The sequence below is a fragment of the Lithobates pipiens genome, unplaced genomic scaffold, assembly GCF_037356315.1.
Source record: "Lithobates pipiens isolate NorthernLeopardFrog02 unplaced genomic scaffold, aLitPip1_a1.2 Scaffold_18, whole genome shotgun sequence".
NCBI lineage: Eukaryota > Metazoa > Chordata > Amphibia > Anura > Ranidae > Lithobates > Lithobates pipiens.
The window spans coordinates 578,003,220-578,020,619 of record NW_027507758.1 but is presented as its reverse complement, the minus strand read 5'-3'; the positions used below and the strand labels follow the sequence as shown (position 1 = coordinate 578,020,619).

At 45.4% G+C, this 17,400-nt stretch overlaps 1 protein-coding gene across 2 annotated transcripts; it reads left to right on the top strand.

The window, feature by feature from the left end:
• The first annotated feature begins 1,794 nt into the window (after nt 1–1,794).
• LOC143989082 (coiled-coil domain-containing protein 166-like) lies at nt 1,795–16,531 on the top strand. Of its 2 annotated transcripts, none has more exons than XM_077489095.1 (2): nt 1,795–1,984; nt 14,549–16,531. In XM_077489095.1, exon 2 carries the CDS (start codon nt 14,549–14,551, stop codon nt 15,398–15,400), a length of 852 nt encoding a protein of 283 aa, XP_077345221.1. In that variant the 5' UTR covers nt 1,795–1,984; the 3' UTR covers nt 15,401–16,531. The 2 variants fall into 2 exon arrangements, with proteins under 2 accessions (XP_077345221.1, XP_077345222.1); XM_077489096.1 differs by lacking the exon at nt 1,795–1,984 and adding an exon at nt 6,188–6,306.
• Nucleotides 16,532–17,400: the final 869 nt, after the last annotated feature.

Sequence of the window (17,400 nt, the reverse complement as noted above, 5' to 3'; positions counted from 1 at the left end):
CGATGAGGACACTGAACATCGAAGCATGGGGATAAGGATGAGGACACTGAACATTGAAGCTTGCGGATAGGGATGAGGACACTGAACATTGAAGCACAGGGATAAGGATGGACACTGAACATTGAAGCTCGGGGATAGGGATGAGGACACTGAACATTGAAGCAGGGGGATAGGGATGAGGACACTGAACATTGAAGCTCGGGGATAAGGATGAGGACACTGAACATTGAAGCAGGGGGATAGGGATGAGGACACTGAACATTGAAGCTCGGGGATAAGGATGAGGACACTGAACATTGAAGCTCGGGGATAGGGATGAGGACACTGAACATTGAAGCTCGGGGATAAGGATGAGGACACTGAACATTGAAGCAGGGGGATAGGGATGAGGACACTGAACATTGAAGCTCGCTGATAAGGATGAGGACACTGAACATTGAAGCTCGGGGATAGGGATGAGGACACTGAACATTGAAGCTCGGGGATAGGGATGAGGACACTGAACATTGAAGCATGGGGATAGGGATGAGGACACTGAACATTGAAGCAGGGGGATAGGGATGAGGACACTGAACATTGAAGCTCGCTGATAAGGATGAGGACACTGAACATTGAAGCTCGGGGATAGGGATGAGGACACTGAACATTGAAGCTCGGGGATAGGGATGAGGACACTGAACATTGAAGCATGGGGATAGGGATGAGGACACTGAACATTGAAGCATGTAGCTCAGGATAGGCACTACAAGTCCCAGCAATGCAAAACCTACTAGGTAACAAGGGAAGTATTAGTGTTGTAACGAACGGCCCAGTGTTTGTGTTGTGTGTAACTTCACTTCCGTAACATTATGTGATGGTTTCGCTGAACTGTATTGCCGAAACTATGTTGGAACGCACAGCGCAAGTGTTTGGAACGCATCGCGCATGCGCAGTACGCAACAACGTGGCCCGTGTTTGTGTTGTGTGTAACATCACTTCCGTAACATTATGTGATGGTTTCGCTGAACTGTATTGCCGAAACTATGTTGGAACGCACGGCGCGAGCGTTTGGAACGCATCGCGCATGCGCAGTACGCAACAACGTCACTTCCGCACCATCCTGTGATAGGCAGCAAACTGTGACACTACACCTCCTCGGGCGAGCACCGCCCCCCCTTTCTATGACTAACCAATAGTCAGTGTGCGACGGCGGCCATCTTACTATACCCAAAGAGTCTGTTTGCCTTCGGCACGCTGGTGGGTGTATACGTGTGACGTAGCGCGTTACTAAACGCAGAGACGCGCTTTCCTGCGTGCGCCCCTCATTCGCGCATGCTCAAGAGATAGCTATCCGTGTTATGCGTTTGCGCATGCTTAGGGGTGTCAAAGAGAAGCGCGCTCAAGTGCGCTGGAGGAGGGGTTCTGTAAATGTCTCTTTCACTATAAATAATAGAAATGTGATTGGTATCATTATACATACATTATAAGGGTATAGTTCTGTCTACCGAGTGTGGTTGGGAGGGGGCGGAGGAATGAGGTGGAATGGAGGTTGACAAGAAGTGATTGGTAGAGATGGAGTTGGACAGAAGGGATTGGTGTAGGGCGGAATTGGACAGCAGTAATTGGTGGAGGGCGGAGTTTGGAGAGCAGTGATTGGTGGAGGGCGGAGTTTGGAGAGCAGTGATTAGCGGAAGGCGGAGTTTGAGGAGCAGTGATTGGCGGAGTTGGACAGCAGTGATTGGTGGAGGGCGGAGTTTGGAGAGCAGTGATTGGTGGAGGGCGGAGGTTGATAGCAATGATTGGTGGAGGGCGGAGTTGGACAGCAGTGACTGGCGGAAGGCATAGTTTGGAGAGCAGTGATTGGTGGAGGGCGGAGTTGGACAGCAGTGATTGGTGGAGATGGGCGGAGTAATGAGATTTGTTTCTGGTCTCCAGGTAACAAGCAGAGTGATGAATACACAGAGTGCAGAACACATTGTAGAGGTGTGATCCCTCCTGACCAGGGGTGAGTATTACAATGTAAATAGCTTCCTATATATCACCCCTGTATTATCACCATATCATACCTGAGAGCATCTTCCAGGCACACAGCCCACATCTCTTATAATAGAGGATTAGTGATGTACAGAGAACCCCCCAGCAGCCTTTCTCTGCATTTTTACACCCAAAATAACATTCTGGTCCCAGAGAACTTCTATTAAAAACAGTTTATTAGTGGGAAGAATTTCCTGCCTTACACTAATGTTCAGAATGTTACCCTCACACGCAGAAGGCCCTGACACCCCTCTGAAAAGCAACCCCTAGTGGATCACCTTTCAGAGGGTATTTGACAGGTGGTGAGGGGGGGGGGGGGGGATATGTCACATTTTCACTCTAATAAGGGAGAACTGGCATGTTGTAAACCCTTTAAAAGTGTTTGTAAATCTCAGTCATGAAATATGAACAAAGCATATCCCCATAGTGTGTACTTGTCTCAATCCAGAGCACTAAGTGTCATTTTTGTCTGCTGCCTCCTTCCTCTGCTATCAGCATGAAGTTTTCCTGACACCAAGAGAAAAAAAGGTGACAGGGGAGGGACCTCCAGCTGATTGACAGCCTCAGCTCTGTTCCTGCATGCTGTGTGAAAGGGGGGGGGGAGCGTCCATTCCCTTCCCTCCAATCAGCTCTCAGAGCTCTCCTTACTGAGCTCCGTAGAGGGTAACTTCAGCCTCCCACCCCCTTTTTCTGAACTGGCAGACACTTTGAACAGATGTAGAGAAGAGAAGACTGCAGATGAACAGGTACAACTTGTAGGGAGATTTGTTTATTCTCTGTGTATCACCCGATGTCAGTCACTTCACTGGGCACATGGAAGGGTTTACTATCATTTTAACTAATAAACCCAAAAGCAAACACTTATTACCAACTCTTAGATGTGATCCCTGGATTAGTTTACTTTTTTTTTTTTTTAGGCTTTCTTTCTTCAGATCAGTGTTCATTTGGGCAGCAAATTTTAGTTTCTTTTTAGTCCCATTTTAGTCTTCTGCAGGTGTTTTAATATTAGTCATATTTAGTCGACTAAAATCTCCAGTACATTTTAGTCGTCTAAAATCGAATGGGTGTAGTTAAATTGTATAAATCTCCCTACAAGGCTTTACCCTCTACAAATCTGCCCTTCTCAAATACAACTCCTGCCTCCACACACTCCTCCCCTACCCAACACAAGAGGTACACCACCACACTCAATACTCTCCTCTTTTTGCCCAGTTACCACAGGTGAAGTAGATAAACTCCTCTCCATGGCCCACCTCACTACCTGTTCCCTGGACCCTGTCCCCTCACAATTACTGCGACCACCTTCCCACTCTATCCTCATCTCACTAACCCACATCTTCAACCTCTCCCTCTCTTCCGGCACCTTTCCTTCCCCACTCAAACATACACTGGTTACCCCTATACTCAAAAAACCCTCACTAGACCCCACTTGTTTGAACAACTTACGACCCATCTCCCATTGGCCTCCAAGCTCATCTTGTCCATGGCCGAATGAGTCGCTACCTCACGGACAACAACCTTCTCGACCCCCTACAGTCTGGCTTCCGCCCACAACATTCTACTGAAACTGCCCTACTAAAACTCACCGATGACTACTAACTGCTAAAACCAACGGTCACTACTCCATACTCCTACTTTTAGACCTCTCTGCTGCCTTTGACACAGTTGACCACCTGCCCCTCCTCAGCAAATTACACTCCTTTGGCCTCCGCGATTCTGTTTTATCCTGGTTCTCCTTCTAACTATCTCAGCGCACTTTCAGTGTCACTTACAACTCCATCTCCTCCGCTCCCCTCCCTCTTTCTGTTGGGGTACACCAAGGTTCTGTCCTTGGGCCCCTCCTATTCTCGCTCTATACCTCTTCTCTGGGCCAGTTGATAACCTCCCATGGCTTCCAATACCACCTCTATGCTGACGACACCCAGATCTCTCCACTCCTCAACTCACCCCCTCAATCTCCTCACAGATCTCAAACTTACTGAATGACATATCAGTATGGATGTCACACCACTTCCTCAAACTCAATCTTTCTAAAACTTTTTATATTTCCTCCTTCACGATCCCCCCCTCCCCGTGACTTCACCATTAATATCAACAACACAACCATTGGTCCCTCCACACATGCCAGGGTCCTCGGTGTAATCCTTGACTCTGACCTCTCCTTCAGCCCCCATATCCAATCACTGGCTAAATCCTGCCACCTTTACCTCCGCAATATCTCCAGAATTTGACCTTTCCTGACTAATGACACCACAAAGCAACTCATTCACTCCTTGATTATTTCCCGCCTTGGCTACTGCAACTCTCTCCTTAATAGCCTACCCTTAAGCAGGCTATCCCCCTTCAGTCTATTATGAATTCTGCTGCTAGACTAATACACCTCACTAACCGATCTGTGACTGCCGCCCCTCTCTGCCAATCCCTTCACTGGTTTCCTCTATCCCACCGTGTAAAATTCAAAATGTTAACCATAACATACAAGGCCATTCACAACATCGCCCCCGTCTACATCACCAACCTCATCTGCAGATATCGCCCAAATGATCCCCTCCGCTCCTCCCAGGACCTCCTGCTTTCTAGCTCACTTGTTACCTCCTCTCATGCTCGCCTTCAGGACTTCTCCAGAGCCTCTCCCATCCTCTGGAACTCCTTTATTCACGGAAGCCTATCCCACACCCACCTAACAACTGTCCCCAGCTACCCCATCAAATCATTCTCTGCAGCTATTACCTTTTGTACCACCACCCTCTCCCTTTAGAATGTAAGCTCTACGAGCAGAACCTTCCTGTACCTTTTGTATTGAACTGTACTGTAATTGTGTTGTCCCCCCCTATACATTGTAAAGTGCTGCGTAAACTGTTGGCGCTAAATGCATTATTTAAGCATTTCTCTACGATTGCATCTGGAGTGTTAATATTTATGGTATTAAAGGGATTGTAAACCCTCAATGTTTTTCATCTTAAGCTACTGTCTCGGGTCCTCATTGGATAGATTGATAGCAGCAGGGGCCAGGGGTACTCGCAATGATCAGCTTTTATTTATTCACATTAACCACTTCCCGTCCGGCACACGCCGATGTACGTCGGCAGAATGGCACGGATAGGCAAATGGGCGTACAGGTACGTCCCTCTAAATTGCCACCGTGCCATCGCCGGTCGGGACCTCTGTGAGTTTTATCGCGGGTCCCACGGGCTTGATCGCCTCGGGGATACCCGCAATCGTCTCACGGGGAGGAAGAATGTGGAGATGCTAAAGTAAGCAAGCATCTCCCTGTTCTGCCTAGCAACAGTGACACTGATCTCTGCTCCCTGTGATTGGAGCAGAGATCAGTGATGTGTAAAACACAGTTAGCAACACACCCCTAGGATACACTTAACCCCTACACTGCCACCTAGTGGTTAAGCCCTTCACTGCCAGTGTCATTTACACAGGAATCAGTGCATTTGTATGGCACTGATTGCTGTATAGATGACAATGGTTCTAAAAACATGTCAAAAATGTCCAATGTGACCGCCATAATGTCGCAGTCACAATAAAAAATTGCTGATCACCGCCATTACTAGTAAAAAAAAAAAAAATTATTAATATAAATGCCATAAAACTATCCCCTATTTTGTAAACGCTATAACATTTGCGCAAACCAATCAATAATCGCTTATTGCAAATGTTTTTTGCCAAAAATATGTAGAAGAATACGTATCGGCCTAAATGGAGGACAAAAAATGTTTTTTTATACATTTTTGGGGGATATTTATTATAGCAAAAATAAAAAAATAATGCGTTTTCCCAAAATTGTCACTCTCTTTTAGTTTATAGTGCAAAAAATAAAAACCGCAGGGGTGATCAAATACCACCAAAAGAAAGCTCTATATGTGGGGAAAAAAGGACGCCAATTTTGTTTGGGAGTCACGTCGCACGACTGCGCAATTGTCAGTTAAAGCAACACAGTGCCGAATCGCTAAAAGTGGTCTGGTCGTTGGCAAGCAAAATTGTCCGGGGCTTAAGTGGTTAAAAACCTTTATCCCAAAGGGAGTAAAACGGTTTGCTGTAACTGACTATAAAGTGAGAGCTGGAGTTTGGTTTCAGTTTGTTAGCGTGTGTAAAGCTGATAGTACTTGTAACACTCCCCCCCCCCCCCCAGACTGACAATGATGCTGCCTGCTGTACCCTCTGTTCTCCTTCATCCAGAGTGGGGGCACCCTAACAGGAAGTGTGTTACTGGGAAGATCACCAGATGAAAAGAGAGGGAAAGATACCAAAGAAAATAAATGCAGTCATCACATCTAATGATTGGTAAGCTGCAATACAGTATATTACATTTTTGGTTTTGGGTTTAGTACCTCTTTAGGCCCCTTTCACACTGCCGCAACATTAAATTTGCGCTATTTTGTGGCCACGATTTTGCAGCAATTTCAAGGGATGCCTGTGTAAACTTGAGGTCTATGGACCTCAACTGGCATCAAAGTCAAACCAAAGTAGTACAGGGACTATTTTGAAGTTGGTGCGACTTGAATTCGCACAAATATGAAACTGTAAAAAGAAGATCTGTCCAAAGATCCGAGTGCAGATCATGTTGCCTGTTTTTATCTTAGGGGAATTGGTAGGAAAACATTCCAAACCATAACCTGGGGAATTACATTGGTTTGAATGATGCTTGATTTGTTACGTTGCTTAGCGGATTGCTTGTGTGACATAGTCTGCCATTCCAGTTCTGGCAGATCCAAGTGGTTAATAACTAAAGAAGAATGTGAAGTTTCAGAAATGATGCCCTATTCGCGTAGAGTGGCAATCCCTTTCGTCTAAGGAGGATATTGAGACGGTAATTCCATTGTGAGTGATGGACAGAATGGCAGGGTATCTCCATTTATGTGGGATTTTGTGGTCTCTCAGTGCCTTGGTAATGGTTGCGAGATTGTGACAGCGTTAAAGCATGTGCTTGGATAGGTCAGGGAGCAGCTGTATGTTGGCGTAGTGCTCGGGTAGGCCTTCAACTTTTCTAAATGTGGTCATTAGGAGTTCTTTTACATGGCAAAAGTGTACCCTTAGAAGCACATCCCTGAGAATGTCAGCTGGTAGGAAGGAGGGTTTTGGTACCCAATGGATTCTATCGATCATAAGGTCCTGTGCTGACAGTGTGGGGGCCATAGAGGATAACAGAGTTAGGGTGAATTGTTGCAGTTGCCTCTAATTTTTATGTTGTTTCTCCTGGATCTGTCCTCTAGGTCAGCAATTTTATCTTTAATCCAGATGATTTCCTCTGTGTGGGTATTGTGAGCATCCACTAAGGAGTTAAATGCGACAGAGTACTCTCCCATTGTCTTCTCCACATGGTCTACTCTGTCCCCCATTGCCTGTACATCTTTTTGGCATTGGCTCACATTTGATACCAGATCAGAGACAAAAGAAGCCCTAAGTGACAGCATCATGTCTTTTAATTATTATTATTATTATACACGATTCATATGGCGCCAACAGTTTACGCAGTGCTTTACAATGTAGAGGGGAGACAGCACAATTGCAGTACAGTTCAATACAGAAGGGACGGGAGGGCCCTGCTTGTAGAGCCTACATTCTACATGGAGGGGGTGGTGGTTCAAAAGGTAATAGATGCGAGTAATGATTTGATGGGGTGGCTCGGGGACAGTTGTTAGGTGGGTGTGGGATAGGCTTCCCTGAACAAGTGAGTTTTCAGGGTGGACAGGTTAGGGGCTGATCGGACATACAGGGGCAGGAAGTGCCAGAGGATGGGAGAGGCTCTGGAGAAGTCCTGAAGGCAAGAATGTGAGGAGGTAATAAGGGAGCTAGAGAGCAGGAGGTCCTAGGAGGAGCGGAGGGGACGATTTGGGAAATATCTGCAGATGAGGTTGGTGATCTAGCTGGGGACGATGTTGTGGATGGCCTTGTATGTTGTGGCTAGCATTTAGAATTTTATACTGTTCGGTGGGGTAGGGGAAGCCAGTGAAGGGATTGGCAGAGAGGGGCAGCAGTCACAGATCGGTTAGTGAGGTGTATTAGTCTAGCAGCAGCATTCATAATAAACTGAAGGGGGGAAAGCCTGCGTAAGGGTAGGCCATTAAGGAGAGAGTTGCAGTAGTCAAGGCGGGAAATAATCAAAGAGTAAATAACATGGTGTCTGATACTGGTTGGCCCATGGTGGGAAAGGCAGTGATGGGATCATCTCTGGGTGGCCCTGTACCTTCCCTGGATGCATGTGGCAGACTGACATCCAAGCCTATGTCCTCTTGGTGCCTGGAAGGAGAATCCCTGTGGGGCTTGGCTTTGGGTGGATGGGCTGGAGCTGCCTGAGGGTGTCCTGCTGTTAGATACCTGAGTTTGGGTTACTTTTTTCCTGGGATTCACGGCCCGCGACCTTTGCTGAGGCCTTGTGTGCAGGCTGCATGGCGTGGACACCACCGCCATTTTGTTGTGGATCTTTCAGGAAAGAGGAAAAGAATCCTGGCATCCTTTGCAGCTGTTGTTGATCTTTGCGGCGCTTGGACATTGTGGCCACTTTCCAGGACCCGGGAAGGCTGTTTGTGGATGACTTGTGTGCGATAGAAGGCTCCCAGGAAAAGTCGCACAGTGTGAAAGGGGCCTTAAGGTGCCTATTCACAGCAGATGCAGTAAAATGCATTTTTAAACACAGGACAGGCATATGCAAGAAAAAATAAATGTACTTCAATAAGCCTAGTGTACGTCATTGGGATGCTACATTTTTGTTGCACATAAACAGAGCACATATGCCTGTAAATGCAACTCAGTGAAATAGAAAAATATATTGTAAAGCGCTGTACAAACTGTGGGTGCTATTGAAATCCTCAATAAAACAATAAATGACACTTAGACATATCTGCGAATGCATTACAAACACATGTAAACGCATGTGTAAAACTGCCCAGTGATTGCGAGGATTGTGGTATAAAGGAGCCCTAATGGGTCAAATTCAGTAGCCATACTGCCCACTAAATGTGATGGGATTTTTTAGTTATTTTTTGCCACACATCGTGGCCAGCGCATGTGTACAGTCCTGAGGACTGATAGTCTCTCTTTAGGTGTGCACTCAGGGGGTGCTAAAACTGCATCCTAGCCACCTGCTTTTACCACCCCCCGGTAGCATATCTGAACAAGCCCTAATGACACACGGGGGAATGTTTTTTTTTTTTTTTTAACAGGGATTAATGACCACTACAGCATGCAAATACAGTGGGGCAAAAAAGTATTTAGTCAGCCACCAATTGTGCAAGTTCTCCCACTTAAAAAGATGAAAGAGGCCTGTAATTGTCATCATAGGTATACCTCAACTATGAGAGACAAAATGTGGAAACAAATCCAGAAAATCACATTGTCTGATTTTTGAAAGAATTTATTTGCAAATTATGATGGAAAATAAGTATTTGGTCAATATCAAAAGTTCATCTCAATACTTTGTTATATATCCTTTGTTGGCAATGACATAGGTCAAACGTTTTCTGTAAGTCTTCACAAGTTTGTCACACACTGTTTCTGGTATGTTGGCCCATTCCTCCATGCAGATCTCCTCTAGAGCAGTGATGTTTTGGGGCTGTCGCTGGGCAACACAGGCTTTCAACTCCCCCCAAAGGTTTTCTATGGGGTTGAGATCTGGAGACTGGCTAGGCCACTCCAGGACCTTGAAATGCTTCTTACGAAGCCACTCCTTCGTTGCCCGGGCGGTGTGTTTGGGATCATTGTCATGCTGAAAGACCCAGCCACATTTCATCTTCAATGCCCTTTCTGATGGGAGGAGGTTTGCACTCAAAATCTCACGATACATGGCCCCATTCATTCTTTCATGTACACGGATCAGTCGTCCTGTTCCCTTTGTAGAGAAACAGCCCCAAAGCATGATGTTGCCACCCCCATGCTTCACAGTAGGTATGGTGTTCTTTGATTGCAACTCAGCATTCTCTCTCCTCCAAACACAACGAGTTGTGTTTCTACCAAACAGTTCTACTTTGGTTTTATCTGACCATATGACATTCTCCCAATCCTCTTCTGGATCATCCAAATGCACTTTAGCAGACCTCAGACGGGCCCGGACATGTACTGGCTTAAGCAGGGGGACACGTCTGACACTGCAGGATCTGAGACCCTGGCGACGTAGTGTGTTACTGATGGTAGCCTTTGTTACATTGGTCCCAGCCCTCTGCAGGTCATTCACTAGGCCCCCCCGTGTGGTTCCGGGATCATTGCTCACCGTTCTTGTGATCATTTTGACCCCACGGGGTGAGATCTTGCGTGAAGCCCCAGATCGAGGGAGATTATCAGTAGTCTTGTATGTCTTCCATTTTCTAATTATTGCTCCCACAGTTGATTTCTTCACACCAAGCTGCTTGCCTATTGCAGATTCAGTCTTCCGAGCCTGGTGCAGGTCTACAATTTTGTTTCTGGTGTCCTTCGACAGCTCTTTGGTCTTCACCATAGTGGAGTTTGGAGTGTGACGGTTTGAGATTGTGGACAGGTGTCTTTTATACTGATAACAAGTTTAAACAGGTGCCATTAATACAGGTAATGAGTGGAGGACAGAGGAGCCTCTTAAGGCTGGGTTCACACTGCAGCGGTTACGAGAACCGGATGTGATTCGCACCGCACTGCAGTGCAAATCACATCCGATCTCAGATAGTATGGCTGAATTTGCATCGCACCCGGCCCAAACTCGCACAGGACCCTTTTTTTGGTCCGCAGCAGAATCGGATCGCATGGGTGTTCACACCATGCGATCCGATTCCTGTCCGAGTTTGCAGATCGCACTGCGATATGCAAACTGATCTGGGGGTGTCATTAACGTTTCACTGACACTCCCAGCAGTTCGCATAGGGCAGTGTGAACTGCCGCCAGGAGGTATGCGATGCGGGAACCCGCCGCGGATTTGCGGCGTTCCCGCATTGCTGCAATGTGAACCTAGCCTTAAGAAGAAGATACAGGTCTGTGAGAGCCAGAAATCTTGCTTGTTTGTAGGTGACCAAATACTTATTTTCCACCATAATTTGCAAATAAATTCTTTCCAAATCAAACAATGTGATTGTCTGGATTTGTTTCCACATTTTGTCTCTCATAGTTGAGGTATACCTATGATGACAATTACAGGCCTCTCTCATCTTTTTAAGTGGGAGAACTTGCACAATTGGTGGCTGACTGAATAATTTTTTGCAATGCTGTACCAATATTAACAGCTATATGTAGAGAGCAATTTAATCATTGGTGACTGTCAAACTTTCCCATGTAAGTGAATGGTCGTTGTTGCGGCACGATTCCACAATTTAAAATTGCCAATTGGTAATAAAAAAAAAGCAACAAAATGACAGTCCTCAGGAGGTGGCAGAATCACCCTCTAAGCTCATTTCACTTCCCACTACAACGTGATCCACTGCGATGGGATATGGGGCAGTAAATCATACCACTAGTGTGAAAGGAGCCTAAGAGCGATTTTGCTGCCAAGCCGAAATACAGATAGGTTGTCATTGCAAATCGGTAGAGCAATAAATTGCTTTAAAAGGAAAGGCTACCTGTCTAACAGTTCCTTCTCGCTGGCATCTTCTCCCGTGTGCCAGTCTTTGGGGCTTCTTATTGGCCGGAGCAGGATGACATCACTCCTGTGCAGGCGCAGAAGGCTGTCATCCCAGCAATAAGAGACCGGCCCAGTGCTGTAAGCTGCTGATGCACAGCTCAGTTGGCAGCACTGGAGAAGACAGCGAGCAGGCAGGACAGTGCATGTCTCTTCTTCAAAGCCCTGCCTGCTCGCTATTTTTTACTGCAGAACTTCTGTTCTACTTTAACCACTTCCCACCCGGCCAATGTATATATACGGCCGGGTGGGAGCCGCCTGCTCCTGATAGGACGTTCAGGAACGTCCTTCAGGAGTAGCGGGATCGCGCGCGCGCGCGCCCGCCCAGCGGCGCGATCCCGATGTGCTCGTGTCACCCGGACACGGCACATCTCAGATCGGCAGGAGGGCTCTGTGATTGGCCCTCCTGATCACATGACGGCCGTGTCCAATCACGGCCGTCATGTGATGTAAACAAACAGCCGGTTGCTAGGCAATCGGCTCTCCTCTCCTCACACGGAAGTCATCGCAGAGGAGAGGAGAGCGGATCGCTGCAGCCGGCTGATGATCAGTGAGTATGGGCTGCTTTTCACAGCTTTTTACTCACTGATCATCAGTGTAGTGTCAACACACAACACACCACACAGTACAAACACAGTCCCCACATATGTCCCCAAAACACACATGTCCCAAAACATACATGTCCCCAAATAATAAAAACACATGTCCCTAATAATAAAAACATGTCCCCCACATATGTCCCACTAAAATCACATGTCCCAATGATTATCTGCACACATATGTACGTGATCACCTGCACACATATGTACATGATCATTTGCGTACATATGTCCGTGATCACACAAACCAATTATTATACACTTAACGGAATTTTTTTTACCAAAAACATGTAGCAGAATACATTTTGGCTTAAATTTATGACAAAATTTGATTTTATTGGATTTCTTTTCAAATAGAAAAAAGAAAATATTGTTTTTTTCCCAAATTTCCGCTTTTTTTGCGCTTATATCGCAAAAAAACAAAAACGGAGTCGTGAATAAATACCACCAAAATAAAGCTCTATTTGTGCGAACAAAATGATAACAATTTCATTTGGGTACAGTGTAGCATGACCGCGCAATTGTCACTGAAAGCGCTAGAGCGCTGAAAGCTGAAAATTGGGCTGGGAAGGAAGGGGGTGAAAGTGCCCTGTATTGAAGTGGTTAAAGTGGTTGTAAACCCTTACATCTACCCAGTGAAGTGACTGGCCTCAGATGATAAACAAAGATTAAACAAATCCTCCTACATACGTTGTATCTGTTTATCTGCAGTCTTCTCTTCTCTACAGCCATTCAGAATTTATAAAGCCTGTGTGAGCTGTCAAAAAATATGGGGGGGAGGGGGGGGCGGAGAGCTGAAATTATACTCTGCACAGCTCAGTGAAGAGAGCTCTGAGAGCTGATTGGAGGGAAGGGACACATCCCACTCCACACAACATGCAGGAACAGAGCTGAGGCTGTCAATCGTCAATCACAAGCTGTGTGCTGGAGCTCCCCTCATCACCCTTTTTCTCTTGCTGTCAGGAAAACTTGTCAGAAGTGATTCACGTTGATAGCAGAGGAAGGAAGCAACAGACAGAAATGATGCACCAACTGCCTGCCGGCCCTTTAAGAGTTGTAAAAGCTGGGAGGCGGAGATGGGCATTTGGATCATGTGACCGCTGTGATTGGCTGTCACAGCAGTCACATGACCAGAAAGCTCCCGAGTGCACATATACAGCTTACCAATCCCCGCCAGCTACTGTGCGAGGAGCATGCGGGGAGCACGCTTTCAGCACGGTAAGTTATGTAGACAGGTCCGCATTTATATGCGTACTGTTGCCGCCTTGGGGATTAAGGTTGATGGCATGTGGGCAACTAGGCTGATAGCAATCCCACCACTGACAATTTGTGAAAATCAGCAGGAGCAAGGATCACTAAGAGGCCACATGTTTTGTCTCTATGGAATCGTTCCTTCTGTAGCTGAGGCAGGGAGGTGTCACTGCTATCACTGGCGATCCAGATTTAGCAGCATTTGGGTCAGGGACACAGGCTGCTGATGGAATCTTATCATTAGTGATCCAGCCAAAGACAACTTGTCCCCTGTGTCGTCTGCTTCAACAGGAGTATGCCATTCCTTCAGAGCTCTGTGCCCCGGCCATAGTTCCAATGTACATGTGTACATATTGACCTCAGATTCATTGGTTTTAGTAAGGGTTCCTCAAAACCTGAAAAATATTTTTGGGGATCCACTGGGGTAAAAAAGTTGAGAAAGGCTGACCTTGCATTTTCAAGCAAGGTTCACCCATCACCATCCTCATACACCATAACTGAGAGATTCCAAAAACACACAAAAATGGATTATCTGCTGCTATACACATAATCCCTGTATTTTACCTAATATGTTCATTTCCTATGACCGTCAGTTCCAACTAGTGGTATAAAGCAGACTTTCCTGATTGAGGTATTTCTGGAAAATACCACATTATGGTCACTAGATGGAAACCCCATAGACTGAATCTTGTTTAAAAACACTATATAATACAGGTGGCTGAATGTCTAGCAAACATTTTGGGGTATGAATTGCACAGTAAATCCTTTATAAGTGGACCCCTTTGTTGGCTGTTCTGTTATAGATGCTGAATTTGTATGTTGTGTTGGAGAGATGGCACAGATTACATGGATTAGCAGAGTCAAAATGTTAAGAATGATCCTAATCCTCACTGCATAGGAGACACTGTATTGTATAGTGACTAAGGCTCTTGTGTAAATGTGAATTTTGTAACAAAACTGACAGATAACGACTGCAAATGTTTTTCTAAAAAACACCCAAATCTCATAGGTTGCTCTTATTTTAATGAGCCCAGGTAGAGAAATTGTGTAATGAAATCTCATCAGAAAATGGTCACTAAACCTCTATTCATGTATGTCACAGATGCCACCAAAAAAGAAGTCCCAAGGCAAAGCTGCAAAAGATTCTGGGAAGACAAGCCCTGAACAAGCTGAAGATGACGGGGACGGAAAAGAAGTTGTGGTTAGCGAGAGAGAGGCGCATCTACATGACGAACACGACCGCCTGATTGCTGAACACGATGGCCTGAGAAGACGACTGGAGCAGTTACGTCGAGAGAATGAGTTCCTCCAGGAAGAGGCTGAAAGAGTCCGTGTGGAGAGTCAAGAATATTTATTGTACGTGGGCAAAAGAAGCCAACGGCGGCAGGATGCCATTATCAGCCTGAATGACCAGAACACACGAGAGCTGGAAGACATCAGGAAGCAGAAAGAGAAACTTGAGGCCTCCTTCCAAGAGAAAGAGAAGAAGATGAGAGATCAACTTCTCCAGCGGGAAACCGAGCTGGCCAATTTGAGGAAAGAGCTGAAGGAGCTAGAACCTATGAAGGAGATTCAGAAGGAGCAGGTCTCACTCATTAGGCAACTGGAATCTGAAGTAATGGCCTCCCGGGGTAAGCATGCAGAGTCCCTGCTGAGGGTGAAGAGCGCCTTCCTGCGACAAAAAGTGGAATGTCAGCAGGACTCAGAACGGCAGCTGAACCAGTTATCCCAGAAGGCCCATGAGGAGGCCAAGAACGTCCTGCAAGATGTAAGCCGGAAGGTGAAAGAAGAGAACCAAACTTTGAGGCAGGAGCTTCTCCAACTTATCAATCAATACCGTGATCTACAGGCCCAGAAAAAAAAACTTCTGGAGCAAAACAAACAGTTACGGAGAGAGCAACAATGTCAGAAAGAGGTGAGGTATGCCCAACGAAAGCTGAAGAATTTATGGTAAACCCAACAATCAAAGACCTAGGACGCAGTAAAAAGATCTTGGAAGGGGTACTATATACCACCTAATTTTTAGTACAAAACACTCATCCTGTGCTGTGAGTTCATTGGCTGCTTCTTTATTTATTTTGTTGGCTCATGCACTAAGGATACCAGACATACCGAGAGGATATCTGTTGTCACGTTTTATACCAGTCAACTAAGGACTTGGTTTTCAGATGGCAGAAAAACACTAACTGCTTTCGATTTAGGCCTACTAAAATGCCAAGCCAACAGTTCAAAATAGATGCCGGGACCTGGGAGTTTAAACTCAGGCTTGAGTATACTTCAAGCCAATTTGCTTTCTAGTTTTTGGTGGAGTGGGGAAAGGGTGATACTTCTGTCAGATTTCTTTTAATCTCTGTGTTCCCTTTTTCTTCTTCTGTGTTGGAGATGTCACAGGAATTGAGAAGAAATCTCCCCAAAATGAGAGGATAGTCCCACCTTTAACAAAACAGAAAAAGTAACCCCTTTACAACTTTTAGTTTATGTCCAGGTGTTAGAAGGGAATATCCACAAAATGAAAAAAAAGTAGACGTAAACGTAGAGTTGCTAATGCCGCGTACACACGATCCGAATTCCGGCCAGAAAAAGACCGATGAGAGCTTTTCATTGGAAAATGCGACCGTGTGTATGCTCCATCGGAATTTAGCTGTCCGAATTTCCGCCAGCCAAAAATTGATAGCATGTTCTCAATTTTCCAGACGGAAAAACTTTCTATCGGTAATTCCGATCGTGTGTATACAATTCCGACACTCCAGAAATCACGCATGCTCAGATTCAACTACGAGACAGAAGCTATTGGCTACTGGCTATTGAACTTCCTTTTTCTAGTCACGTCGTACGTGTTGTACGTCACCGCGTTATAAATGATCGGAATTTGATATGACCATGTATAGGCAAGACAGCTTGAGCCGAATTCCGTCGGGAAAACCATCAGAGCTTTTTCCAAGGAGAATTTCGATCGTGTGTACATGGCATAAGACTGTTCCACTCTACCCACAACTGTTTTTTGTTTTGGCTGTCACTTGACCTTACATTAAAATAATAGAAATGGGTTAATGTATCATCTTAAAATAAAATGTATTTTACTTTTCTTACATTTTCCTTGTATTTTTTTATGTTCATAATTCACACAAAAATATGTATAAGTATTGTGCAGTCGGGGCCAGAAAGGATTTTAGTGATGCTCCCTGTCAAGCACAAATCTTCACTGTGTCCACTGCGTCGTACACGCGATCAAATTGTCCGGCGAATTAGTCGCCGCATTTCACCGGACAATCCGATCGTGTGTGGGCTGCAGCGGACTTTTTCAGCGTAAAGTCCGGCGGACTTAGTATTAAATATTGTTTATTTCGTTTTCCACATTTACAAAAAGAACAGTACAAAATATTCCTTATACATACTTTTAAAAATCACTTTAGTTAACATTCATGTTATTTCAGTATTTTCAACATTCACATAAAAACAGACAGTAAAAAAAAAAAAAAGTACACATTGGGTGTCCGACCGGATCGATCTTAAATATCCCAAGAGGAAAGAAGAAGAAGAAGAGAGAGAGGGAAAAAAAAAAAAAGGGGGGGAAAGGGATCTTTTCCCTTTCTCTTCCTTCCTCCCCCTTCTCCTCTTCCCTCTTTTATATAAAAAAAAAAAAAAAAATTTATAAGGGGTTATGAAGTATATGCATCCTACCTCCCTCCCCTAGACGCCCTCTCCATCCCCCATAATTCCAAGATATATTGAGGATTTTCTAAATTCCATCCAGTTCCTCCAAGTCGCCTGGAATCTAATTTCGGCTCCCCGTTGAAGGTATATTAGTTCTTCCATAATCCTCAATCTATCTATTTCCCTAAACCAATCTCTTATCCCTGGTGTTTCCTTTACTTTCCAGTATCTCGGGATCAGTACTTTCGCTGCATTTAGCAAAAATGGAGTTAATGCTCTTCTATATTTTTCCCTAGGGCC

Coding starts and splice junctions, on each gene's coding strand:
- LOC143989082 (XM_077489095.1), top strand. CDS start 14,549: ATGCCACCAAAAAAGAAGTCCCAAGGCAAAGCTGCAAAAGATTCTGGG.